The sequence below is a fragment of the Vulpes lagopus genome, chromosome 5, assembly GCF_018345385.1.
Source record: "Vulpes lagopus strain Blue_001 chromosome 5, ASM1834538v1, whole genome shotgun sequence".
In the NCBI taxonomy this organism is placed as follows: domain Eukaryota; kingdom Metazoa; phylum Chordata; class Mammalia; order Carnivora; family Canidae; genus Vulpes; species Vulpes lagopus.
The window spans coordinates 99834858-99862472 of record NC_054828.1 but is presented as its reverse complement, the minus strand read 5'-3'; the positions used below and the strand labels follow the sequence as shown (position 1 = coordinate 99862472).

At 43.1% G+C, this 27615-nt stretch overlaps 2 protein-coding genes across 2 annotated transcripts in view; one reads left to right on the top strand and one right to left on the bottom strand.

Annotated features, from left to right (window-relative positions):
• KCNG3 (potassium voltage-gated channel modifier subfamily G member 3) overlaps positions 1–19220 on the bottom strand; it is a 44523-nt gene extending 25303 nt beyond the window's left edge. Inside the window, exon 1 of the mRNA XM_041756539.1 lies at positions 18499–19220. Coding sequence (XP_041612473.1) covers positions 18499–19130 — 632 coding nt within the window. The 5' untranslated portion in view covers positions 19131–19220. The remainder of the gene's footprint in view (positions 1–18498) is intronic.
• Positions 19221–20399: 1179 nt separating this feature from the next.
• MTA3 (metastasis associated 1 family member 3) overlaps positions 20400–27615 on the top strand; it is a 242346-nt gene continuing 235130 nt past the window's right edge. Inside the window, exon 1 of the mRNA XM_041755540.1 lies at positions 20400–20629. The gene's annotated coding sequence lies outside the window, so the exon portion shown is untranslated. The remainder of the gene's footprint in view (positions 20630–27615) is intronic.

The window sequence follows — 27615 nt, the reverse complement described above, 5'->3', positions numbered from 1 at the left end:
CTTGCTTGTTCTCTCTCAAATAAATTTAAAAAAAAATCTCTAAAAAAATAACATAATAAATCATTAAAAGTCCATTGTATATCATACTGCTAGTAAAACTTAATTTTAATCTTTACAGAGGCCGAAAATTTCTGCTTTCTCATTTACTTTCATTTATTTAAATGACATATATAAAAATAACTCACTTAAATTCAACACGGTCCTTAATTTGGTTCCTGAGATATGAGTCAAAGGTCTTTACACATCAGCTACATTCCCAAAAGTAGAGCTTTTATGGTACAGAAAGCAATGGAGTTTCAGCCAAGCACACAAGTTCTGGAATCAGACCTGGGCAATTCCCACTGCTTTCACATTCTCGTGAGCTGCAGTTAGTCACGTGACTGCTCTATTGCCTAACCTGTAACCTGACATACTAATAAACCTTAGAGGGCAGCCCCAGGGGCTCAGCGGTTAGCGCTGCCTTCAGCCTAGGGCATGATCCTGGGGTCCCAGGATCGAATCCCATGTCTGGCTCCCTGCATGGAGCCTGCCTCTCCCTCTCTTTCTCTGTCTCTCATGAATAAGTAAATAAAATCTTTAAAAAAAAAAACAAAAAAACCTTAGAGTCTTTTGTCTATGTAAAGCAAATCATGGGGACACCATGCTGGCTCAGTCAGTAGAGCATGCAACTCTTGTTCTTGGGGTTGTATGTTTGAGCCTTATGTTGGATGTAGAGATTACTTATAAAAATCTTTACAATAAAACAAATAAATAAAGCAAATCATGTGATGCTAGGCATACATTTGAAAGCTCTGTAATATTTATTTCACCTACTCCCACCTTGAACATATGCGAAGGTGCTTACAAGATGACATGCAGACTACCCGTATTGCTTCAGGGTTTCCTTCAAAGGGCCCAAAAGAAAATGTTTGTTTCTCTTCAAAACGTGTTACATCGCATCATACAATCATATCCTTGGTGATTAGAAATTAATGCACATTATTAGTAAATGAATAGCAGGGTAGATAAAGCCCTGTCATGAAGTGTTCTATGAAGAGGGATTTTATAAAATCCAAGCTTAAGGTTACCTTCCAGGTGTTTCGGTATTGTTATTTAAAATTTAAGGGATCCCTGGGTGGCGCAGCGGTTTAGCGCTTGCCTTTGGCCCAGGGCGCGATCCTGGAGATCCGGGATCGAATCCCACATCGGGCTCCCGGTGCATGGAGCCTGCTTCTCCCTCTGCCTGTGTCTCTGCCTCTCTCTCTCTCTCACTGTGTGCCTATCATAAGTAAATAAAAATTCAAAAAAAATAAAAATAAATAAAATTTAAATGCTCCTTGGCATCCTGTCCCTTTCCTATAACCTGTCACTCAGGGAACCACTGCCCAACTTGATGCCCCATCTGTGACCATCCTCATTTCCTCTGATCTCTCTTGACTTAACTGACCTATAGCAATATGGTCCCCAAAATCTTCCCAGCAGCTCTCACCTGTCTCTAAATCACTTGAGCATAGTGGTTCCCAAACCTTTTGCTCATGTGACTCCTCAAAAGAATTTAGAAAAACTATATTATCTCCCTGGTACATTTTATTTTGACACAATAATTTTTAAGTCAAAATAGTTGCAAAGCATGCAAATTCTGGCACATTGTAAATGTTGACATTTTAAAAATGAAATGGCTACCTCACTTTAAAAAATTGCTGAGCCACCCAGGCGTCCCACACTAACTCTCCTTTAACAGAAAGTTTATTTTTGTTTTTTTAATTTTTCTTTATTTATGATAGTCACACAGAGAGAGAGAGAGAGAGAGAGAGAGAGAGAGAGGCAGAGACATAGGTAGAGGGAGAAGCAGGCTCCATGCACCGGAAGCCCGACGTGGGATTCGATCCTGGGTCTCCAGGATCGCGCCCTGGGCCAAAGGCAGGCGCCAAACCGCTGCGCCACCCAGGGATCCCAGAAAGTTTATATTGTTACTTTTTCTCATAAAACTTGTATTTCCATTTGGTCTCTCTTACATAATTTTGCTCTGATGTAATATACTTCTAATGTTTGAAAAAAATTTAAACATCCTATCATATATCTCTGCAATAACAAAAAATGTTTTTATCTCTTAATTTCCATTGACTGTGTAATTTCCTATAATCTGTGGTAATTTTTTTCATTGAGTTGTCTTTACAAAATTCCAACACATAACTAAACAAAAATTTTATTTGAACTCTGTCTTTTAATGAAATTGCTAGGTTTCTTTCCTTTTCAATTAGTTTATATCTTTTTAGCAAGTGGGTATTTTAATCCAAATTAACAAATGAGTATTTCTAATTGGTAGAATGACATATATCAGTATCACTTCTATTCCTATTTTTGTTTTTACACATAAGAGGGGTGAGAATTCTTATTTACTTAAACAAGTAGAGAAAAATGGAAGGAGTTGTATTATAGGAATGTTAGATTCTTTTACCTCCCTCCAAGTATATGCAAAAAATATCACATTTTGATTTATTGCCTCCTATCATCAAAAATTCTTTTTACAAGAGAGCCTGGCTGGCTCAATTGGCAGAGCATGTGATTCTTGAGCTCAAGGTTGTGAGTCCAAGCCCCAAGCTGGCTGTAGAGCCTGCTGAAAAATGAAATCTTTCTAAAAAAAAAAATTATTTTTACATCTACGTAGTATTTCTACAGAGAGGTTTGATTTGAATATAATTATGAGACCATCAGGGGCACCTGGGTGATTCAACCAGTTAGTTAAGCATCTGACTTCAGCTCAGGTCATAATCTCAGGGTCCTGGGATGGGGCCCTGAGTTGAGCACCACACTCATGAGCCCGCACTCTCTCAAATAAATCAATAAAGTCTTAAAAAAAGATTATGAGGCTGTCGGGCAAGTTCAAATTAAGGGACATCTATGAAACAACTGGCCTAGAATCTTCAAAATCGTCAATGTTAAATAATTCCCTGAATGTGATCATTGGATTGTTAGGTGGGAAAATGTCCTTGTTTTTAGAAGACACATGCTAAAGTATTTAAGGATGAAGTGACAAGATGTTTGCAACCAATTCTCAATTTTTCCAGCAAAGTAATAATAATTATAGAGAGAGGTTGTTCTTTGTATTATTCTTGCAACTTTCCTATAGGTTTGATATTTATAAAATTAAAAATTGGAAAAATTGCTTTTAATAATCTGTGGAATCAATTACGTTCTTCAAATTTGCTGAAAGCAAAATTGAGAACCACTTAACTTGAAAAAAGATTCATTGCCCATCATTAGAATTACTCACTTTTTTACTTCCTGGGAGGTACTGCATTAAAAAAAGCACTTAGACCAAGACTTATCCAAGTAGCTGCCAAATAAGCCAATTATTCCTCTACTTTCAGGAACCAGACCTAAATCTGATAATATTAAAGAGGGTTAAAATATTTCAATTCATCTTTGTCAATACAACATTTTATTTTATTTTGAAGTTTATTTATTTTTTTTTAGTAATCTGCACCCCCCCCCCCAAAAGTGGGGCTCGAACTCCTGACTTTTCCAACTAACCCAGCCAGGCACCCTGTCAATATAACATTTTAAATTAAATATTTATATCTTATTATATGCTTTAAGTATATTTTCATCAAAACCTTGGAACTGCAGACTTATCTCATTCAGCTTTTGGAACATGCCCACCACATAACTGAATCTGCAAAGTCAATCTTCACTGTCAAACCAATCATTCTAATCAGATGTATTTTCTTAAGAAACAGACTTATTTTTTTCAATTCAAATGATGTGTAGAAGGATTTTTCTATGACAACCCTTTTGAATTCTAAGGCAAAAAGAAAAGGAAGAGAAGGGAGAGAGCAAAGAGAAAGAGAGGGAAGGAGAAAGAGAATTGAAAAATATATATAGGGCAGCTGAATTTTCATATCTGTTTCTGCATTCAATATGTTGTGCTATGTTGTTTTAAAGCCTTACAAAAATATGTAGTTGGAAAAAGAAAGAGTATTTTAGTAGCCTTTTCTGATAATTGTGAGTATGCTTCTTTGATACTACCCCAAAACTTGAGAAAAGTGGCAGTTTTTTTTAAAAGTTAGCTGCAATGTGGAAACAAATCTTGTCACTGTAACTTGTCACTATAACAAAACCCATTATAGTTCCTCAGACTTTTGCACGGTTTTGTAACATCAAATGTTGGTCATTTAGGATGTACTGGTTACTGAATTATGCAGATGTTCCAAATGTTAACACATTCCATTCTGTAATATTTTAAAAGTCACAATTCTTAATATCACTGCTAATCTCATCATAAAAGTTAAGAACTAGGAAGCCAGCAAGCACACAGTGACAAGATTTGAATCTTCCAAGTGCCTACTTCTTACTGGAAAGCTCTAATTTTAGGGGCTCCTAGGTGGTTCAGTTGGTTAAACCTCTAACTGGCTCAGGTCATGATCCCGGGGTCCTGAAATGGAGTCCTGAACTGGGCTCCTTGCTCAGCAGGGAGTCTGCTTCTCCCTCTCCCTTGGAACCACTGTGCACGCTCTCACTCTCTCAAATAAATAAACCAAATATTTTTTTAAAAAAAGCTCTAATTTTTATCATAGGCAATAAACACCGTCCTATTTTCCTTGAAGTGACAGACTCACCTTTGCTCATTTATGAGAAAATGTCTGTTATGCTATATACTCAAGTCTAAATAGCCACAGTTTGTCAGTTGTTCTTTCAAATAAAAATGTTGTTTCACGAAAAGAGCTGCTAGCGCAGCTTGCAACTCATCCAACTATTCACGGACTTTCCTTCGAGACAGCCAGTATAGTTCAGTATGCAGCAGAAGTGCCTTCTGCATCTTCCCGTTTCGTCACATAGGACACTTAAAAATATACACTTAAGATCAGCTGTTAACAAAAGCAGTAATTTTGACTGCATTGTCAAGGGCAATCCTGGTGACACTTTTTTTTTCTTTTTTTAAAGCTGTGAGTACACGGTGCCAGAGAACACTACTAGCACTGTCCACTGTGTCCTTGTGCCTGGCCTTCCAGATCGTAGGGTCTTCTCTGCACTCAAATGACACTACACCAGAAGCCCTTCCCTGACACCCCAGACAGCACAAGTGCCCCTTCTATGGCAGTACCATCTCACCTTTTTGTCTCACCATCAGTGACTCTGGTGCTTCTTCTCACTATACAGGAAGCTACTGCACGGCAAGGGCTATCCTGATTATGCCTCAAAGCCAACTGAGTTATACCCTGTGTTAATAAATAGAACTCACTTCCTTTTTGAAATGTACCTCCCGTCCCGTTTTATTTCCTATACAACCCTAACTTTTTTTTTTAATCATAACTTTTTAATATGCTACAAAAACAATCCCTGAGTTAGTAGGACCTGCACCTTGTGAACCCTAGTTTTGGTCATCGATCCCTTCCCCAGCCACCGCTCTGCACTGATGAAGAGCAAATTGGTAAGTCTAAATCTGTAAGCTGAAATTAACACAGACAGTCCCTAACTTATAAATACTTGATTTCCCACACCAACCATAAACACTAACAGAAGTCCCTGCTGTACCAAAACTCTTATGACCAAATAATGAGCTCTGGTAAGAGGAAGTATCTTGGGAAAACAACAATCCGTGAGGCACAGTGGGCCTCACTGAGATTCAAGAGCAGCATCCATCATCAGGCTGGTTTGGGAGACAACAATCAGTAACCTATTCTCAACCCTCTATCGCTATCCTTACTTTACAAACAGGGACACACCAACACTTTGAGAAGGAATGTGCCTGAAGGCACTCAGCTGGACAGGCCCAAACCCATGAAGGGGCCATCCTAGACCAAGGATTGGCAAGCTTTTCCTTATAAAGAGCCGGAGAGTAAATGTTTCAGGCTTTGCAGGCCATGTAGTCTCTGTTGCAACGGTTCAATTCCACTGAAGCAGCAGGAAAGCTGCCACAGACAACATGTAAACAAATGAGCGTGGCTGTGCTCCAATAAAACTCTATTTATGGACACTGAAATTCGAATGTCAGATCATTTTCACAAGTCATAAAGCAGTATTCTTTTTTTTTCTACCATTTTTAAAATGAAAAAACTGGGGTACCTGGCTGAATCAATTCATTGAGCATGCAAATCTTGATCTCAGGGTTGTGGATTTGAGCCCCACCTTGGGTGTAGAGGTTACTTAAGAAATTTTTAAGAAATAATAATATAGGGCAGCCCCGGTGGCGCAGCGGTTTAGCGCCGCCTGCAGCCCAGGGCGTGATCCTGGGGACCCTGGATCGAGTCCCACATCAGGCTCTCTGCATGGAGCCTGCTTCTCCCTCTGCTTCTCCCTCTGCCTGTGTCTCTGCCTCTCTCTCTCTGCATCTCTATGAATAAATAAATAAAATTTAAAAAAAAGAAATAATAATATAAGATAAATATGTGAAAACTATTCTTAGCTCAGGGGCTGTACAAAACAGGCAGTGGGCCTGAGCACTCAGCTCACCCTCACTCCAGACCATCAGTCCTGCAACAGAGTGTGTGAGGGACAGCAGAAATGCTGGTCATACAATGATGTCAAAGGCAAACCTGACCAATTTCAATCGTTTCTTTACCCAGAAAATGAAAAGGGAAACCCTGCCACCACAACCCGGATCAACATGGCAACTACTTGCCTAGATGCAGGTGTGTAGGCAGCCATTGAGTATTAAGTGTAATGGTGGTCCTAATTGGCCTCACGGGCTCCACCTTTGCCCCCTAGACTCGCTTCCATCTAAGGCCAGAGTGAGCTTTTAAAATATTAAAGTAGGGATCCCTGGGTGGCACAGCGGTTTGGCGCCTGCCTTTGGCCCAGGGCGCGATCCTGGAGGCCCCGGGATTGAATCCCACATCGGGCTCCTGGTGCATGGAGCCTGCTTCTCCCTCTGCCTCTCTCTTTCTGTGTCTCTCATGAATAGATAGAATTTTTTTTTTTAAGTGCCAAGTTGTTTTAAAAAATAAAATGTTAAATTAAATCAGGGGTTCCTGGGTGGCTCAGTTGGTTAAGCATTCAACTCTTGATTTCGGCTCAGGTCATCATCTCAGGGTCATGAGATTGGGCTCTGAATTGGGTGTGGGCTCCCTCTCCCTCTGCACCTCCCCTCACTGCCCTTTCTCTTTCTAAAAAAATTTAAAAATTTACATGAATAAATAAGAAAATCCTTTTAGCCTCTATATCTGTAAGGCTCTATAAGAACTACATTCTCCCATTCTCACTGTCACCATCACCTCCAATTCCCTACCACTCTGCTTCCTTGCTGTTCTTCCAGCGGACAATAAATGTTTGTCACATTTAATGAATAAATGAATGGAAAGCCATAAAACCATTTTGCAACTGATTTCTTAAAACATAACCTGCTTATATTTATATAAGTTGAAGTTTATATAAGTTGAAGGCAACTTATAAATACACACTTTCCAATAAAAAATGAAAATGTGGGGCATCTGCCTGTCTCAGTCAGTGGAATGAACATGCAGCTCTTGATCTCAGGATTGTGAGCTGGAGCCCTATGTTGGGTGCAGAGATTACTTAAAAATAAAATCTAAAAAAAAAAATGCTATTGTATTTGCATGGTTCTTTCACAGGTATAATTCATTTCAAATACATGCTGAGTGACTGCCAATGTGCAAGGTATTGAACTACACGTGGTGAAGCACAGAATTTGTTCTCAGAGAACTTGCAGACTAAAAGGAAGCCAAGACATTCTCAAGCAACCTCAAGGAGAGAGACTGTGAAAGGGGCTCAGTACAGGGAAAGTCAGAGAACTAAGGAAGTTCAGTTTCCTGCTGAGGGCTCGGTCTTCATTCTCTCATTGACCCTTCTGTGTGAAATCCCCACTTCACTGATGAGGGTACAGGCCCAGAGCAGGGTAATAACGAATTAACTCAAGGGAGGCCTCCCAACTTGGGATCCTGAGTTTTTTCCACCATAACCTTTTCCTTTTGACTTTTTTCTTTTTCCTGAGAAAGTCAGATGATGGTCTCAATTACACACTTCTCTTCACCAGTAAAAGCTGAGAAGTCCTTGTTACTCACAGGTGAAGAAAATTATGTATGTATAGCTTTTCCAAACACTCCAACAGAACCCATCAGTTTAGGAATAAATGAATGAATTCAAAAAGAAACGTTCTGCCTATTGCTTCATCTGATTCACCTGCTCAGCCAAAATGCCTAGGTCCTTTTCTTAGCCATTTATGAGCTCTAGCTTTCAAACACATTTTACGCTCCTTCAAACACACGCCATCAAGACCCAATGCTTAAAGTGGTATGGATGATGACACTTGTACCATTCTGTGAATATACTAAAAGTCACTGAATTGTACGCTCTACAAGTGAGTTCTACAGTATGTGACTTATATCTCCACAAAGCTGCTATATTTACTAAAAGGCGGTTATTTCAAAATGTTTCCTATTAACATGTTATTAATGTTAGCATTCTATTTGTTATTAATTGCATTATAATAGTCAATAGTTCAGGGGGAAATTAGGTATTATCTGTCAAAAAATGTTTTTAAACACAATCCTCTTGGGGACCAGTCAGTTAAATGTCTGCCTTTGGCTTAGGTCATGATCTTGGGATCCTGGGATCCTGGGATCGAGCCCCATGTCAGCTCCTTGCTCAGCGGGGAGCCTGCTTCTCCCTCTGCCTCTCCTCCTTACTCATGTGTGTCCTCTCTTCTTTCAGATAAATAAATAAAATCCTTAAGAAATAATAAACACAATCCCCTTGATCCAGCTATTTTTCCACAGATATACTCACACTATTTGTGAGTCAAATAGTGTGAGTCAAACATATATACTCACACTAATTTGCAAAGATATATGAAAAAGATTGTTCTGTACCATTGTTTGCATTTTTGAAAAACTGGAGTCAAACCAAACATTCCACAGCAGTGTGGAGCAGGGATATGGGAATCAAATGCCAGGTCACCACTTACCCAGTCTGTGAGCTCAGTTATAAAATGGGGATAGTAATGGTGCCACCTCACAAGCCTGTTATGAGACTTATATGAACAAAATACATTTAAAAAATTAACAAGCAGCTAGCACATATTAACTACAAAAATAAATATTACTATGACGGCCATCACTGTTATTGACAGGACAGACACTTGTTAACTGAGTTGTAGCCCATCCATTCAATCCAACACTCTATAGATTGTCAAAAGAATGAGGGAGATTTGGATCAACTGATATGGAAAGCGTTCTAAGATGTGAAGAGAAAAAAGCAAATTGCTAAACACAATTACAGAACAATCTCAGTTATAAATTTTAAAAATATCTATATAATAAAAGGAGCACCTGGGTGGTTAAGCATCTGCCTTCGGCCCAGGTCATGATCCCAGGTTCCTGGGATGGAACCCCGAGTCAGGCTCCCTGCTCAGAGAGGGGTCTGTTTCCTCTCTCCCTCTGCCACCCCCTCCTGCTTGTGTGCACACTCTAAAAATAAATCTTTTAAAAAAAATCTATGTAATATGTATATATGATTTGTACACACACAAGTACATGTCTGTATATGTTTATATGTGCATTTCTGGAAAGAATACCCAGAAAAGGGTTATGGGATTGAGAAGAAAGGGGCATGTTTACTCTTCACTTCATCATACTTAGAACCATACTTTTCAGTGGGCAAAGTTTTCATTAAAAAAAAAAAATTAAAAATTTTTTGAATTTTTTGCTGAAAATTACTTGCTTATTACTAAGGAAGAAAGCACCTTGATTAAAAAAAGGGCACTGACAAAAGAAAGTTTCCAATGAATTCTAAAATTGGCAGCAGATATAAAAACCCTGTACACATATTAAAAGAAAGTCCATGGTGCAAGAACAGAATTTAACTGAGATTCTGAGTTATGTTCAATCCTATCAGAGATCTATTAATTACTGGCTTCTGAAAATATCCACCTTATCTGCAAAGTAAAAGCACGGAGACTTTCACCTTCAGTTTCAAATATTGCTTTTTATTTTTAAAGTACTTAAAAACCTACTGAATTTGTATAATATTGACCTAATAGGCAATAGAATACAATTGATTTTTAAATTCCATCACCTGGTGTTTCATTTTGATAATATATTTCATTTTTTAAACTTGGGCTAAAAAACACTGCAAAAAACCTGAACATCTTTACATCTCTTCAGTCTCATGACAACAACACAAAGCAATACAAATTAAAGATCAAAATCCCAACACAAAGCGACTTTTAGAAATAATTTCTAAAGAACAAATTAAAATTACAGAAGACTTTGCACAATAAGGAGATTTAAAACTCAAAAGAGAAAGAGAACAGTACAACTGAGCCTGGCAGAAGGGACAAAAGTTCAGAGGCAAATGGGACCAAAAAGTAAAAGGGGTAAGTACTTTATAACTGATCCATCTTTCTCAAGGTTTTGACTAGCATAGAGCATCTTTTTATGACACAGGCTAACAATGCTGGGTTTTTTTGTTTTGTTTTATTTTATTCATGAGAGAGGTAGAGACATAGGCAGAGAAGCAGGCTCTCTGCTAAGCAGGGAGCCCAGGATCACAACCTGAGCCATGCCAGTGTCACTCCAGAGTGATTTTAAAAGATGAGTGCCTGGCTGGCTCAGTCAGAAGAGCGTGCGACTCTTGATCTAAGGGGTTGTGAGTTTGAGCCCCACAGTAGGGTAGAGATTATAAAATACATAAACAAAGTTTAAAAAATTAGTATGTCTGTATGTTAAAATGCCCCAAAAAGGGGGCGCTTGGGTGGCTCAGGTGGTTAAGCATCTGTCTTTGGCTCAGGTCATGATTTCAGAGTCCCAGCATCAAGTCCCACATCGGACTCCCTGCTCAGTGGGGAGTCAGCCCCTCCTGCCACTTGTGTGCTTGCTCTCTTGCTTACACTCTCTCTCAAAATCTTGTTTAAAATGCCAAAAAAAAAAAAAAAAAAAAAAAAATCATCTCCTTGGCAGTGTCAGAATGATACTCAATGGTACTGGAAGGCAAACTGCCTGAGAAATCTGTAGTTTATCTTCTCAAATAAAACAGTAAGAACATCATCATTCTGATCATCATGATGACCAGAACTATACATTGGTGAAGGTTGTGAACGCATTTACCAAAGATCTTTAAGTCCGCTCAATGAGATGGTTTTGGTTATAGAGAAAGGAAAACAGCAAATGATCCCTCTCCCACTGACTCTCAAAAGATCCCTCCTCCAGATCCTTTTCCTCACAATACCCCTCCAAATGAGAGGCAGACCCAGTAGAAAGGAACTGGATTCTCAGCTCACAATATGTGGGCCAAGCCAGTTAAAGAGAAGGGACCCCATGTCCAGTAGCCTAGCACTGCTTCACTCAATTAGATCTCACACTTTTCCTAGTAAGGGTGGGTCAGTCACCATTAGGATAACGTGATAAAAACCCACATACCTACCTGAATCCAACAACTTTTCACCATCTCCACTGCTATTCCTCTAATCAAGCCCCGTATCCTCTCACCTGCCGGGTCTTGCATCTGCTGTTGCCCATGGTCCATTTTCCACCCAGTGGTCAGTGATGTTTTGAAACCACATCAGATCCTATCCTTCCCCAGCTTTAAAACCTTCCAAACGCTTTCCTGATGCACTTGGAAGAAAATCCAAACTACTTCTCCTGGCACACAGGCCAAACCTGATAGGTCTCTGCCTCCTCTGGAATCTCATCTAACCCCTTCTTGCCCTTGGACTAACTGCTAGCCCACGTGGGCCTTCCTTCCATGCTGTAGACAAGCCAAGCTCACTGTCATCTCAGAGCTTCTGCCTTTGTTGTTTCCTGTGTCAAGAACACCCTTCCCTCCTTCTTCCAAGGCTGGGTCTTTCTCATCATTCAGGTCTCCACTCATGCTACCTCCTCGCCAAAGGACATTCCTGCTGCATGCTATACCTGAATACCCTGTTTGATTTCCCTTCACTATCTGAAATCCTTGTTTCCTTTCCAATTATTTGCTTCCTTTGCTGTGTCTCTTCCCTTCCCACTACCACCACCAGCCCACCAATTCCACAAGGAGGAACCCCATCTTTTGTGCCCCAGCTGCTACACAGCCAGACACGGTCACCAGAATAAAAAATGGCTCAGAAAGTTACAATTCAGAATTATTTTTTAATCATTGTGCATTTTTTCTCAGTAAATATTAAAATTACTGCTAGTATGTTCTAAACAATTATGGTTTTCTTTTAATGGGGTCCAAAATTGGGGTACCTGAGTGGCTCAGTCGGTTAAAAGCATCTGCCTTCGGCTCAGGTCATGATCCCCAAGTCCTGGGATTGAGCCCCCATGTCAAGCTCCATGCTCAATGGGGAGTCTGCTTCTCCTCCCTCCGCTCCTCCCCCTACTCGTGCTCACTCGCGCTCTAATAAAATCTTTTTTAAAAATGGGATCTTAGAGAACAAAGTATATTTGCAACGCATCATAAACAAAGGTCTAATTTCTTAATGTATCTTTCAAAACTCCAAAATAAGGAAGTCAATGGCAAAATGAGCAAAAGGTATAAATATTTCACCAAAAAAGATGACCCCTAAACACATGTAAAGATGCACAATTTGACTCAAAATAAGTCAAAAATACCCTGAAACTAATAATACAGTATGTGTTAACTAAATTGAATTAAAAAGAACAGGGATCCCTGGGTGGTGCAGCGCTTTGGCGCCTGCCTTTGGCCCAGGGCGCGATCCTGGAGACCCGGGATCAAATCCCACGTCAGGCTCCTGGTGCATGGAGCCTGCTTCTCCCTCTGCCTGTGTCTCTGCCTCTCTCTCTCTCTCTCTCTGTATGACTCTCATAAATAAATAATAAAAAAAAAAAAATTTAAAAAAAATAAATAAAAAAGAAAAAAAAACTGAAATCTACTTATGATAGAAGGTTCAACTGTACAAAAAAAGGGGATGAGGGGGATTCCTGGGTGGCTCAGCAGTTTGGCGCCTGCCTTCGGCCCAGGGTATAATCCTGGAGTCCTGGGATCGAGTCCCACATCAGGCTCCCTGCATGGAGCCTGCTTCTCCCTCTGCCTAGGTTTCTGCCTCTCTGTGTGTTTCTCATGAATAAATAAATAAAATTAAAAAAAAAAAAAAAAAGTTGGGATGATTTGAAAGTTGTCCCCAACTTAATTTCTGACATCAAATGTTACAAGATTATGTGTTCATATTAAATTTCAGTATATGTTTAAAAAAACAATAAGGCAAAACCCAATTAAAGCTAGTAGATATTTCTCCAGTATGGCATGGTAAAGATCAGAAGTATCACAACACTTTATGGCATTTGAAAAAAGCATGTCCTCCAACACATTGCTGACAGGAGTATAAAATGACACATTTTTTGGAGAGCAATTTAGAGTTATCTAGTCAAATTACAAATGTACATGCCCTTTGACCCTATGTCTTAACTTTCAGGAATTTATCCTATGGACAAAAGCAAAAATAACGTACATGCACAAGGATATTCATTGCAGCATTTCTACAGGTGAGACAGCATAAATATCCAAAAATTATGAGACATTCATACAATGGAATGTTATGCAGCTGCATAAAAGAATCTGGTAGCTCTTTATAGACTCATACAGAACAATCTCATGGCATGTTGTTTAGTTTAAAAAGCAAGTTTCGGAACAGTATTATTGCACTGTTTTTGTTGTTGTTTTGTAAATATATGATATGCTTGTAAATACACAGAATGTCTCTAAAAATATACCCAAAATACAAACAACTTTGGTTACATCTAGGGAAAAGAACTAAATGCCCAGGAGATGGAGAAAGGCTTGCTTGTGTAGCTTTCAGACTTTAAACCATTATTTACATGATTACTAACCATCAGAACATATCAATTTAAAAGGGTCATATCTATACACACAAAAAACTTTCAAATTATTGATTTGGAAGGTCTCTCAAGACTTCTTCCAAACTTGAGGTTGTTTGTTATTCCAAAATTTCAAAGTATAATAAAAAGAGATGCTGTGCTTATCTTTATTCCTTTTGCATAATCAGTACTTGATAAATAATCATTCTTTAATAGACTTGTTCTCATTTCTAGCACAAGATCTCATCCTCCTCAACGAAGAGCTCCACTTGAAGTCCACGGCCTACCCCACACAACTCTTCAATGTGGGGAAAAGAAGATATTCCTGGGAGGTTATATTCTGAATTGTAATACAAACAGTAGACATCTATTGTGCCAGAATAATATTTTTTTCCTAAAAGATGCTGCCATAATAAATAGTATAGGAGAATTCAGCTGTGTTCTAGGACTTTTTGTCTCATCTAGTTTAGGAGCTAGGACATGTTTATATGAAAAAATAACTACCATGCTAGGAAGGATATTAGATGGCAAATATATAGTACGAATAAGTAATCCCTCAAGAAATTTGGAAGAAAACATTACATCTCCTAAGGTAGGAAGGAAAGGCTTCAAAAAAGAGACAGAATCTGAGTTGGGCTTGATGGATGATCCAATTTCAACAGGCAAGGCACTGCACAGTTAAGGAACATTTGCGTGGTTCAGGAACAAGCGAGCAGACCAGTCTGAACAAATGGAGCCTGCAAGTGACAGGGAGTGCTCCTAGCTCCTGGAAGCCCACATAATCAGTCCCTGATGCCTGTCTATATCCTTCCAATGCCCTGGGTTAATTAATTACAAGTCTTCTGAATATTTCCCAGAGTGGTCATTTCTTCTCCCTTCTTACCACCTCAATACAATCTATACCCTCACTCCCTCCCTCTGCAAAGATCTCCAAACTTCTCTGTTTCCCATCTTCCCCATCCCCAACTCACAGTACACAACTCATGACATTTGTTCTTTTTTTTTTTTTTTCATTTGTTCTTTTATAAGCATAACCCACTCACCTCAAAAGTGCCAATAGCTAACTACTGCCTGCAAAATAAAATCATGCTCTTTCTCATTCTAGGCCTTCTAACATCTGCTCTCTATCCTCCTCTCACTCCATCACTGGCTTCACACTCCCTAAACATAATTTGCAAACTTCATGCCCATACTGCTGCTCTTCCTTTTACCTGGAAAATTTTCCTTATCTTCTCAAGCAGGGCACACAGTTATAAAGACTGTGAACACTACGGTTCATATAAATGACACTCCCATCACCACTGTTGGACAGTGTACAACCTCTGCAAAAGATGCAACCACCTTCCAAAGATGACTTGTTTCCATCTCCACCCACTTTGCAGGCCAAATTATATCCCAGAACAAGTCAATTGTTGATCAGTTCTGTCTGATTCCTAGATCATCAACTTGACACCTTTTCTTTATTAAAAAGAAAAAAGAATATTTGGAATACCAACAGTGCCTCAAACGCAGCAGATGCTCAAAAAAGATGCTTGCAAATAACAGGATAAGAAACGCAGGGATCCCTGGGTGGCGCAGCGGTTTGGCGCCTGCCTTTGGCCCAGGGCGCGATCCTGGAGACCCGGGATCGAATCCCACGTCGGGCTCCCGGTGCGTGGAGCCTGCTTCTCCCTCCGCCTGTGTCTCTGCCTCTCTCTCTCTCTCTGTGACTATCATAAATAAATAAAAAAAAATTAAAAAAAAAAAAAAAAAAAGAAACGCAGATTATGGTAAAATCATAAAAACCCTTGAAAGGAGGGAAGCCTGGGTGGCTCAGCGGTTGAGCAACTGCCTTCGGCTCAGGGTGTGATCCTGGGATCCAGGAACGAGTCCCATATCAGGCTCCTTGCAGGGAGCCTGCTTCTCCTCCCTCTTCCTGTGTTTCTGCCTCTCTCTCTCTCTCTCTCTCTCTCTCTCTCTCTCGTGAATAAATAAATAAAATCTTTAAAAAAAAAAAAAAAAAAGGACCCTTGAAGGCCAAGAAAAAAGTTTTGGCTTTATTTGGTAGATGCCAAATATGGTCATATAATCGGGATGGTTTGTTTGTTTTTTTAAGATTTTATTTAATCATGAGAGAGACAGAGAGAGGGGCAGAGACACAAGCAGAGGGAGAAGCAGGCTCCCCGCAAGGAGCCTGATACCAGAACTCGATCCTGGACCCCAGGATCACGCCCTGAGCCCAAGGTAAACGCTCAACTGCTGAGCCACCCAGGCATCCTGGGATGATGTTTTAAAGACTAATTTCAGGGCAGCCCCGGTGGCGCAGCGGTGTAGCATCGCCTGAAGCCGGGGGTGTGATCCTGGAAAGCCGGGATCGAGTCCCACGTCGGACTCCCTGCATGGAGCCTGCTTCTCCCTCTCCCTCTGCCTGTGTCTCTGCCTCTCTCTCTCTCTGTCTCTCATGAATAAATAAATAAAATTCTTAAAAAAAAAAATAAATAAATAAAATAAAGACTAATTTCAGCAACCATAAGAAAGCAGGATTTGAGAGACTATTGTCAAAGTGCCAGTATAGAGGCCCTGTCAGTTGCAGGAGGCCTATGGGAGGCTCCCTCTGTGACTTCCAGCTGCCTTAGCTGCTCACTCATCCTTCAGCTTATCTGTTTGGAATTACAGAGGTTGGTTTTCATATACCTACACTTGGAGAGTGAAGCTTAAAACTGGACCATTAACCAAGAAAAACATGCTTTTGCCTGAAATATCTGGGTATCTAGGAAACAGTTCTGACTTGAATAATTACATACATATATAAAATACATATACACAAATCAAGAATTCCTCTTCTTCCTTCACTTCTTTTGCAGTCCCGGTAAGTCTAACTCAATTCTCCTGTTTCCTTGGCTAATGCAGCTTGAACTTTCACTAACCTTAGAATTCCACAATTACTAGTGAATCATTTCAAGGGCAGTTATGGCTCATTTTCCTATGGTCTTCTAAAAGAATCAAGAGCACTTATGTATTTAGATATATAAATTAATTTCACTGTACTGATGGAGTATTAAATAAGTAATTCTTATCTGTAAATCAAAAACTCCTAACATAATACATTAAACAAAATTAGTTTACTAATGAATTTCCTTTTAAAGCATGTATCTTGAATTTCATGCCAAGATATCAATATATCAGTAATGGACTCTGTGGTACTAGACAATTTACCCCTTAGATTAAAAAAGGATCTTCACTCTCCAAAGAAGATTATGTGTAAGTAATGCACTGCAACCTCAAGATACATAATATCATTGAAAACATGCACATGTCTATCAGGAAAAGATTATCAGGCACAACCTAATTTTAAAAGCGAATGGAGGATGGATAAATAAATAAGTAAATAAGAATGAAGGAAGCCTCTTAAAACAGAATCAAAGGAGTGCCTGGGTGGCTCAGCTGGTTAAGTGTGTGACTTGGACTCAGGTCATGATCTCTTGGGTGTCCTGGGATGGAGCCCCTCCTTTGGCTCCCTGCCCAGAATCTGCTTGTCCCTCACCCCTCTGCCCCTCCACCTGCTCATGCTTGCTCTCTTGCGCTCTCCCTCAAATAAGTAAAATCTTTAAATAAAAAAACATGTTCTAAAACAGTATCAAAGGTAAAACAGAATATACAATTTTGTGTTTGTGTCCAAAGAGACTGTCTCCCTTTAAAGTCCAACTTTACTGTTTATTTCTCCTACCAAATATGCAAAATAAACTCACTAGTACTAAAATCAGAAGTATGTTATCTCTACGGAAAGGTAAACACAGGGACGCCTGGGTGGCCCAGTGGTTGAGCGTCTGCTCTCTGCTCAGGGTGTGATCCCCAGGTCCAGGGATGGAGTCCCACCTCCGGCTCCCTGTCAGGAGCCTGCTTTTCCCTCTGGCCTGTGTCTCTGCCTCTCTTTCTGTGACTCTCATGAATAAACAAAATATTAAAAAAAAAAAAAAAAAGGAAAGGTAAACACAATAGAAGATTAAAGTATTTTCCTTTCACCCCAATACACTGAAAAGAAAAATTATTAACTGGATTTGGAGCTGCTTAAATGTTTGTGATTTTTTTATTCCTTGCCCATACTGAAGAGCCTTCTGAAAGTCACAGTGTGTATCTTTGATACCAAACGGTGGGCAGTTGCTTTTCTAACTCCATACTTTGTAGGAAAAAAAAGAAGAGAGAAGAGGGCACAGACATCCATTATTTAGAGTCTACCGTTAACTGAATCTCCTTTGTAACATAACAATTCCATCAAAGCGCATAGAATGTGTGCCCAGTGTACGGCAGACCCTATTTCACCATAACAAGACTTCCTCTTTTCAAACCCCACCAAGAACTAGCAAATAAGCCAAGCAGCTATTAGCCCGAGGTTAAACTGTTGAAATACTAGCAATCAAAGTTTAGAGGCACCTAATGAACCAGGTGCTTTTTTGCTCAAAAGTAAACCAGAGACGGGAAGCTTGTTTTCTCTCTCTCTACCTGCCCCTCCCCAAGCCCGGCGACTCGCCCTCAGGAGGACCGCGTAGTGCGCAGACCACCGCCCCCTGGTGCCGGGAAAATAGGAGCGAGGCGCGAGGGCCGGCCCGTCCCCTGGCTGGCCTCGCCGGGGCCCGGAGTCAAACAGGACGGAGACGGGACCGACGGACGGGACCGACAGATGCGACAGGACGGACGGACGGACGGACGGGACGGGCAGAGAAGCAGCGCATCCTACCCGGAGGGCTCCCTCCCAGGGCCGGCGGAGTACCTGCTCCGGTCATCCAGGCTGCGGTTGTCGGCCGCCGCGGCGCGCCAGTCGGGCAGGGTGCTGGCGCACAGCACCACCATGGACACGATCACGAACACGACCGACACGCTGGCCAGGATCTGCGCGGCCAGCGACGACGTCGGCTCCTCGAAGGTCCGCCGCATGCGCTCGAGCCAGCGCCTGGAGGGGGCCGCCTCGCCACCGCCCGGTCGCGCCTCGTCGCGGCCCAGCGCGCCCGGCTCGTCGGCCGAGTAGAAGGTGTAGGTGTCGGACATGCGGTCGTCCAGGCGGCGCTGGCAGCAGTACTCGAGGTGCGCGCCCTCCAGGCCCCAGTAGATCATCTCGTTGTAGAAGGAGAGCTCGCACATCCGCGGCGCGAAGCGCAGCTTGCCGTGGCCGCGCACGTACAGCAGGATGAAGCCGAAAGCCTCCGAGTGCCGGTCGAAGAAGTACTCGTTGCGCTCGCGGTCGTAGTCGTCGCACACCTCGAGCACGTCGCGCTCCGAGCGGCAGCCGTGCAGCCGGCTCACGCGGCGCAGCGGGAAGTCCTTCAGCAGCTCCCGGGACAGCGAGTACCGGGCGCCGCCCACGTTCAGCACCACCGAGGCCGCCCCGCTGCGCCCGAAGGTCATGGCTGGCCGCCGCCGCCGCCGCCGCCGCCCCCGGCCGCCGAGCGGGGCCTGCCTGCCGCTGGCCGCCGGGGAAGCGCGCCGTCGGGGCCCTTCGCCGGCCCGGAGACCCCTCGGCCCCAGCCTCCTCCGCAGCCCGGCGTTGCTGCTAGCGACGCTCCCGCGGCGCGGCGGTGCCTGCAGGTGGCCGGGGAGCCCCCGCAGGCGCCAGCGCTGCGCCCCGCTGGCCGGGAGCGAGGCTGTCAGCGCCCGGGGATGCCCCCTGCGAGGCCGGGGTGTCCTTTCCAACGGCGGCGCTGTCCCCTCCCGGAGGGGCGCGGGCGCCGGGAGGAGGCGCCGGTGCCGGATGGCTCCCGGTCCCCGGCGCTCCCTCTGGCCGCGGCTCCGGCAACCGCCCCGCCGCCGTCCAGAGGCGAGAGGCAAAGTGAGCGGCTCCGGAGGCGGCGGAGAGCCGGCTCCGCGAGGCGGGGGCGGGGCCTCCTCGCGGTTCCCCCTCCTCGCCTCCCCGCGCCGCTCGGCTCACCTCCCTCCGCGCGCCGCCCCCCTCGCCCCACCCGCGCCCGCACCTCCCGGGCGCGCTCGGCTGGGATTCCCCGGCGCCCCGCCCCGGACCCAGGGCTCCCCGCCTCGTGACGCCGTCCTCCCCCTCCTCTCCCGCCCGCCGCCGCCAGGAGGGGTCCGCGGGCCTGGGGAGGGAGCGGTGGGGAGCCCCAGGGAGGGGGCGGGAGGGGGGCAGAGCCCCGCGGCCGGGGCTCCTCTCCCGCGGGCCGCCCGGGCCATCCGGGATGACTGGGGCAGCTCCCGAGGGCCCTTTTAACAGCCCCCCCAACCCGCCACCACCACCAGCACCACCCAGGGAGGCGACAGGAGGGTAAGGAGGGGTGAGGACAGACGGCGTTTGGAGAGCTTTTTCCAGAAACTATCCGGAACCCAGCTCGGTTTCTGAGACCGCCCTAAGGGATTTCTCAGAGAAGCCACCCCAGCAATTGCTTTTCTTGCCGACTCGCTTTTCCTCTCGCGGCGCGGAGACCCACGTACCGCGCGCTCCGAGGGCGGCCACACGCCCCGGCACCCGAGCTCCGTGTCGCCCTCCCGGCCGTCCTCCCGCGCAGGGGAGCGGCCCGGGCCCCTGCCTTCTGGGGCGCGGGTCCTAGGAGGGCGCTCCCCCACACCCGCCGTGACGCTTCCTGTAGAGTGGGGCAGAACCGCTCTGCCCCTGGCAAGAACAGAATCCTCCCCACAGCCTTCGTCTGCGTCCTCCTTTTCATAATGTCTTGATTTCCCCCGTGCACCCCCCGCTCCGCCCCCCGAGCCGGCTGCAGCACCGGCTCCCGGAGCTGAAAAGCCCTTTAGGGCTCCTCAGAGCGAACTGCCCTGCGCTCCGGTCGAAGCCCAGGGAGGGGGTTCCAGGGGCAGGGATTATTTTAAACTACTACCAGCAATTCACACGACATCCGACACCCGCAGCCCTGCCCGCGCCGTGCCCGCCAGAGGCGAAACAGGTGAGTTGCAAGGCAAACTAAGTTAAATGCAAAACAAATGCTGGAAGGAAAGAATAAGGGTGGGGTGGGGTGGGGTGGGGTGGGTGGGGTGGGATGCGATGCGATGCGGTCATCTGACCTGAGAGTAACCCAGCTGGTTACTGGGAAGGTTTTTACTTGGCCCTTCACTTTTCATAATTTTGTAGGATTGTCCATGCCCACTAGAGGTCACCATAAAGAGTCGTTTTGCTCTGATTCTATTACGGATTCCTGGCTGGAAAGCAGACACCTAAAAATTGAAGTGCTGTCCCTCCTCACAAAATGAAATCATTCTGGGTGGTTTCTTTAAGAATGGAAATCTCTATGTGTTGTTTATCTTTCGACTTGGATAGTTTATCTTAAAAGCTCTTAATGTGACTGAAAGCTCAAAAACAAGAGTTGTTTATTTGCAAAGTAGCTACTAAACCAAGAAAACATCCTGAAGGAAATGAGTTTCAAGATAGAATGGAAGGAGGTGATGGTCATGAGCTGGCAGAGAGAAAGAGCAGAAAAGCATTCCAATAGCAGAATCTCAGATGTAAAGGATTAAAGTCTATAAAGAAAGCTAATGCATTTGCTTGGCTCAAAGGACCAGGATCTCAGCTGCAAAATTTAGATTTCAAAGTATAAGTAATGGGATGCTTGATGTTTTTAATAGTAGAAATGGCTTGATGAAAGCTTTATTCAGAACGATTCTTTTGCCCTTTAGTTTAATCTAAGGAGAAGGCAATTTTTGCAACCCAAGAATGGGAGCCCCACCCCCCAAATCTTTGTACATGAGGGTCAGTTCTTTTTTTTTTCTTCTTTTTTTCTTTCTTTACTTTCTTTTCCTTTTTCTTTCTTTCTTTCTTTTTTTTTTTTTTTCTTTTTTTTTTTTTTTTGAGGAAGGGTCAGTTCTGAGAAATGCTGAGCAAGACTCAGCAAGGCTTGGAAATGGATTTCTTGGAGGATATGAAGATGAAGAAAAGTTTGCAGATGTGAGTGGAGAGAAGAGCCTGGCTTCACACCAGCAAGAGCAAGTTCCTCAGGGAATTGTTAAAAATACTTTCTAGAAGCATCACAGCAACTGAACACAGAACAACTATTTCGTTGATTATTTGTTCCAATGTTATTATATTTATATTTCCTGTGTTCTCTAAAATCCTTTTAAAGTCTGTTGATTGAACCAGTTGAAGAAATATCACATTTTAAATTAAATTTGAGCTTAGAAAACAAATTAATTTGATGATAATATAATGTGTGCTTCCTAGGTATATTTTCATAAAATTTCTTAGAGAAATAGGTTTAAATAATTTCATTTGTTTTAAACCTAATGTGTTTATTTGATTTTGATATCATCAGCCACAACTGCAGAAGCAACACCCAAATCATCTTTTTCTCCCCCCCCAAAACGTTTTTTTTTTTTTTCCCAAAACATGTTCTTACACAAAACAGTAAGGTGCAAAAGTGATTGGCTTGTCTCAGTATAATCCGGTTTAGAAAGTCTTCTTAAAAACTGTGTTCTTAGAATTATTAAAATTCTATTCCTTTGTACTCTGAGAAGATTATGTTGAGAATCATTTCAGCTAAATTCTTTTCTGGGTTCTGGATGACATTTAGGGCCTTCATATATAAATCTTTAGAATGCATTAAAATTTAAAGGCACCAGGCAGAATTTTAGAGTTTGAAAGAACCAAAGAGATTTTCTACTCTCAATTTATCAACCCATTATTTAGGGAGGAACAACAAGGTTTTAGAGATGTGGCTGTGACTTGACCGATGTGGTTCGGTTCCCCTTAGCAGCATCATGGTAGAGACCAGGCTGGAACCAAGTGTTCTAATTCCAGATTCTGGTTCCTCCATTTCCAGGGCCTGCCTTGCTGCCACAACCTTCATCTGACCTCTCCACACCCCAGTTCTTTCCTCCCTCTGTGAATCCCTTATTATGCCACCAGGCAGCTCTTCCTTTTGTTCATTTTTATTAAGCGATTCCCCAGATCAGATCCTAAAAGGCCTGTAGATCTGTAGAATTACAAACTGTCTGCATAATGAAGTCCAACCTAGTTATTAGGGCCCTCATTAGATTCAAATTTTGGCCGCATAATTTATTCGCTAAGTGACCTGCAACAGATTCTTTTAGCCTCAGTTTTCTCCTCCATAGAATGGAGGTAATGCTAGCTATGTCACAAGGTGATAAGAGGGTTGAATGAGGTGATGTGAGGATGACATACAGCCCAGTGCATGATACTGGCAAAATCACATGTCCATCTACGCTTCCCCTAGCCCAATCAAGCCATGCTCCTTCTCATTCCTGGGTTCTAAATAAATATAAATCGATTCATCTAAAAATGTGACTGATCACAAATAGTAACCTAAAACATCAAAGACTCAGTGAAAAGTCATGACCCTCATACTGCTGACTCTGGGTAGAAAGCACATTCCTCTATCACTTTGCATTGTACAACTGGTTTAGCTCAGGGACTCTGAATACCCTGCCCCAACACGTTATAAATTGAAATACCTCGTGGGCACTATCAGTCTTTGCTGCTTATTTATCCACTCTGCTTTAAAAAGCCTTCACTCGGGGCACCTGGGTGGCTCAGTCGGTTAAGCGTCTATGTTCAGCTCAGGTCATGATCCCGGGGTCCTGGGACAGAGCCCCACATCAGGCCCCCTGCTCAATGGGGAGTCTGCTCCCTCTGCCCTCCACCAACTCGTGTTCTCTCTTGCTCTCTCTGTCTGAAATAAATAAAATATTAAAAAATATATGTATATATATATATATAGAGAGAGAGAGAGAGCGCGCCTCTTGGGGCACCTGGATGGCTCAGTCAGATGACTAACAATTTCAGCTCAGGTCTTGATCTCAGAATCATGAGTTCAAACCCCACATTGGCTTCCACCTTGGGTGTGGAACCTACTTAAAAATAAATTAATTAAAAATAAATAAATAAAATAAAATAAATAAATAGGGCAGCCCGGGTGGCTCAGCAGTTTAGCATCGCCTTCGGCCTGGAGCATGATCCTGGAAACCTAGGATTGAGGTCCCCCCCCCCCCCCCCCCCCCCGTTTGGCTCCCTGCATGGAGCCTGCTTCTCCCTCTGCCTGTGTCTCTGCCTCTCTCTCTCTCTCTCTCTCTGTCTCTCATGAATAAATAAATAAAATCTTTTTAAAATAAATATTAACAAAAATAAAAATCTCTCACTCCGCTGTTAATTCGTATTTCCAAGCGTTTATAGTTACACCAGCTTATTTCTCAGCATCTGCAGAATCCGTAGATGCTTTAAAATGTCAGCTTTTTTTGAAAGTCAGTCTTCCAATGTCTCTGATTTTATATAAATGAAAGATTTGAATGACTTCACCTACTATGCACAATTACCCAAGTAGAATGCAAAGCTGCAACTTTTAATAAGCTGCCCTGAGGACCATCCCACCAAACAGACCCCATTCTTAAAGGTGAAAAGCCACCAGAGGGACATTCACCCCTATCCTAGACCAATGTCCTTGCCTTATTCTCTGCTCCAGGACACTTGCTCTTACGCGAGCAAAAGGAACACCATCTTCCTTAAATTTCCAGCTTTGAGAAGGTCACTGTGTAATCATTACAGGGGAGCCAGAATTCTACCTCTAACCTCTTGGGGTTTTTGACTGGGCCTGAGAATCAGGTTGATATGACAGATTAACAGAGAAAGGCATACAAATTTATTTAATTTGAGTTTTATGTGACCTGAGAGCCCTCCTGAGGAAATGAAGAGCAAAAGAAAATGACAGAACCTAAATGCTCTCCTACTAGATTGAACAAAGAAAGGCAGTTGGAGAAAAGTAATGGAAATACATGGGGAGGCTAAAGGAAGCTAGGAATTATTTCAACAAAGTCTGCTTATACAGCATTCTCTCAGCCTCAAGTTCTCTCCTCCTTGATGATAAAAATGGTACTTACCTCGTGGTATGGGAGGACATCTCCATGTGGGGGTTTCATCATCTGCTTTTAGGAAGAAAAGGCAGGGACTGGGGTGGGGGGTCAGAACACCCTTTATGCACCTGATGTTTTTGTAAGTTGCTTTTAGCTCAAAATAATCCTTATGCCAAAGTGGCATGTTTTGAGTGCCATATTCTGCTACCCTTCATCATTAACCACAAAACATTTTGGGGGGCAGCCTAGGTGGCTGAGGGGTTTAGCACCACCTTCAGCCCAGGGCGTGATCCTGGAGACCTGGGATCCAGTCCCACATCGGGCTCCCTGCAGGGAGCCTGCTTCTCCCTCTGCCTGTGTCTCTGCCTCTCTCTCTCTCTCTCTCTGTCTGTCTCATGAATAAATAAATAAACTCTTTAAAAAAAAATTTTTTTTGGTGCCACTTACAGAATGGCTCTTCCCTTTATCTCCATACCACTCACTCCTGTGCTGCTATGTTGGATGGTGACGTAACGGCCCCTTCTCCCCACCACCAGTCCCTTGTCCCTTGTCCTTACAGTAGTCACTGTAGAAGTCCTTTCTGTGTGGCACCACAAGCTCAGCTCTCCACAAAAACATCTTACTATAACCCTCATTTTCCAGGTAAGGAACTGAGGCTTCAAGAGGCTGGACTTGCTCAAGAATCCACAGCTGCTAAGAAACACTAGACCCAGTACCAAGACCCAAAGCATGCAAGCTCTCTTGCCTACCATGCTGTCTCACCACTGATTCCCCTCTCTACCAAGCATCAAACACCCCTGGGGAGGGAGGAACCAGTGAGTTTAATCCAGAGACAACCATCTGACATCTTGAATGGGGGTAATTCTACAAAATAATCTTTAAAAAGTTGCTTTCATATCCTGAAATATTTAAGCAGGAGATGATATAATGTCTGATATTTGCTTCAAAACAATCAAGGGCAGGGGCAAGTGGATTGAGGATATAGATGAAGCAAGATTAGGCCATAAGTATGATAATTGTTGAAGCTGAGTGATGGGAGTTCCTGATATTAATCTCTACCTCTTTGTATTTATTTATTTGATATTGTCCATAATACAAAAATAAAAATTTTAAATCTTGAGCTTCCTTTAAGCTTAGTTTTGAATGTTAACAATCATTCCATCAGACTGAACCAGAATGCAGTTTTTCACAATGTCTGTCATAAAGAGGCCCTCTCGGGATCCCTGGGTGGCCCAGCGGTTTGGCGCCTACCTTTGGCCCGGGGCGCGATCCTGGAGACCCGGGATCGAATCCCACGTCGGGCTCCCGGTGCATGGAGCCTGCTTCTCCCTCTGCCTATGTCTCTGCTTCTCTCTCTCTCACTGTGTGCCTATCATAAATAAATAAAATTAAAAAAAATTTAAAAAAAAAAAAAGAGGCCCTCTCATTTATCCAGAGTATTCAAAAGCTCAGCATACATTTGACTGTGTCTACTAAAAATTTTAAATGCACACATCTAGTGGTCCTGCAATTTTAACATTAGGAAATTATCCTACAAATAAATTCACGTATTTCATTTTTTTTTAAATTTTATTTATTTATTTATGATAGTCACAGAGAGAGAGAGAGAGGCAGAGACATAGGCAGAGGGAGAAGCAGGCTCCATGCACCGGGAGCCCGACGTGGGATTCGATCCCGGGTCTCCAGGATCGCGCCCTGGGCCAAAGGCAGGCGCCAAGCCGCTGCGCCACCCAGGGATCCCGTCGTATTTCATTTTTCTTTTTAAGATTTTATTTATTCATTCATGAGAGAGAGAGAGAGGCAAGGACAGAGGCAGAGGAAGAAGCAGGCTCCATGCAGGGAGCCTGATGTGGGACTTGATCCCAGGACCCCGGGATCACGACCTGAGCTGAAGGCAGACGCCCAACCACTGAGCCACCCAACGCACCCAATTCACGTATTTCATAAAGACATACCTCTAAGGGCAGCCCTGGTAGCTCAGCGGTTTAGCGCTGCCTTCAGTCCCGGGCGTGATCCTACAGACCCAGGATCGAGTCCCACATCAGGCTCCCTGCATGGAACCTGCTTCTCCCTCTGCTTGCGTCTCTGCTTGCGTCTCTGCCTCTCTCTCTCTCTCTCTCTCTCTCTTTCTCTCTCTGTCTCTCATGAATAAATAAATAAAATCTTAAAAAAAAAAAAAAAAAAAAGACATACCTCTAAGATCATTGCATTGTTTTCAATAGCAAAACTCTAGAAATTACCTGTCTGTAATTAGGGAACTGGTTATTGAAGTAATAGCATAATCATGAACTGTTGTTCATATAGATTCCTACAGAAACATTTCTAAGTTAGGGTGCCTTGGTCCTAACCAAGGTCTCAGTTAGGTCTCGGAGTTGTGAGTTCAAGCCCCACACTGGGTGTAGAGATTACTTAAAAATCTTTAATTTTTTTTTTTTTTTTTTTTTTATGATAGTCACAGAGAGACAGAGAGAGAGGCAGAGACACAGGCAGAGGGAGAAGCAGGCTCCATGCACCGGGAGCCCGACGTGAGATTCGATCCCGGGTCTCCAGGATCGCGCCCTGGGCCAAAGGCAAGCGCCAAACCACTGCGCCACCCAGGGATCCCAAAAATCTTTAAAAAGAAATAAAAGGGACGCCTGGGTGGCTAAGTGGTTGAGGATCTGTCTTTAGCTCAGGGCATGATCCTAGGGTTCTGGGATCAAGTCCTGCATTGGGCTGCCTGTGAGGAGCCTCTTCTCCCTCTGCCTATGTCTCTACCTCTCTGTCTCTCATGAATAAATAAATAAAATCTTAAAAAAAAAAAAGTCAAATTGCTAAACAAAATAATTCTAGATCCTGTACTATGAGTTAAATTATTCCTTCTTTATAACTTAAGATATATGAATATAGATATAGATATATGATAAGGCTTCAGAAAAGATACAGTTCAGTTTTTATTTCCTGCTCAAGGAATTGGGAAGGTTAGAGTTAATATGAAATCTACTTGTTATTGGTTGTAAGACTTTTTTTTTTTTAACTGAGTTCAAGAACTATGTTTGCAGTTAAAAAAAGAAAAAAATCTCAGCACATATCCTCC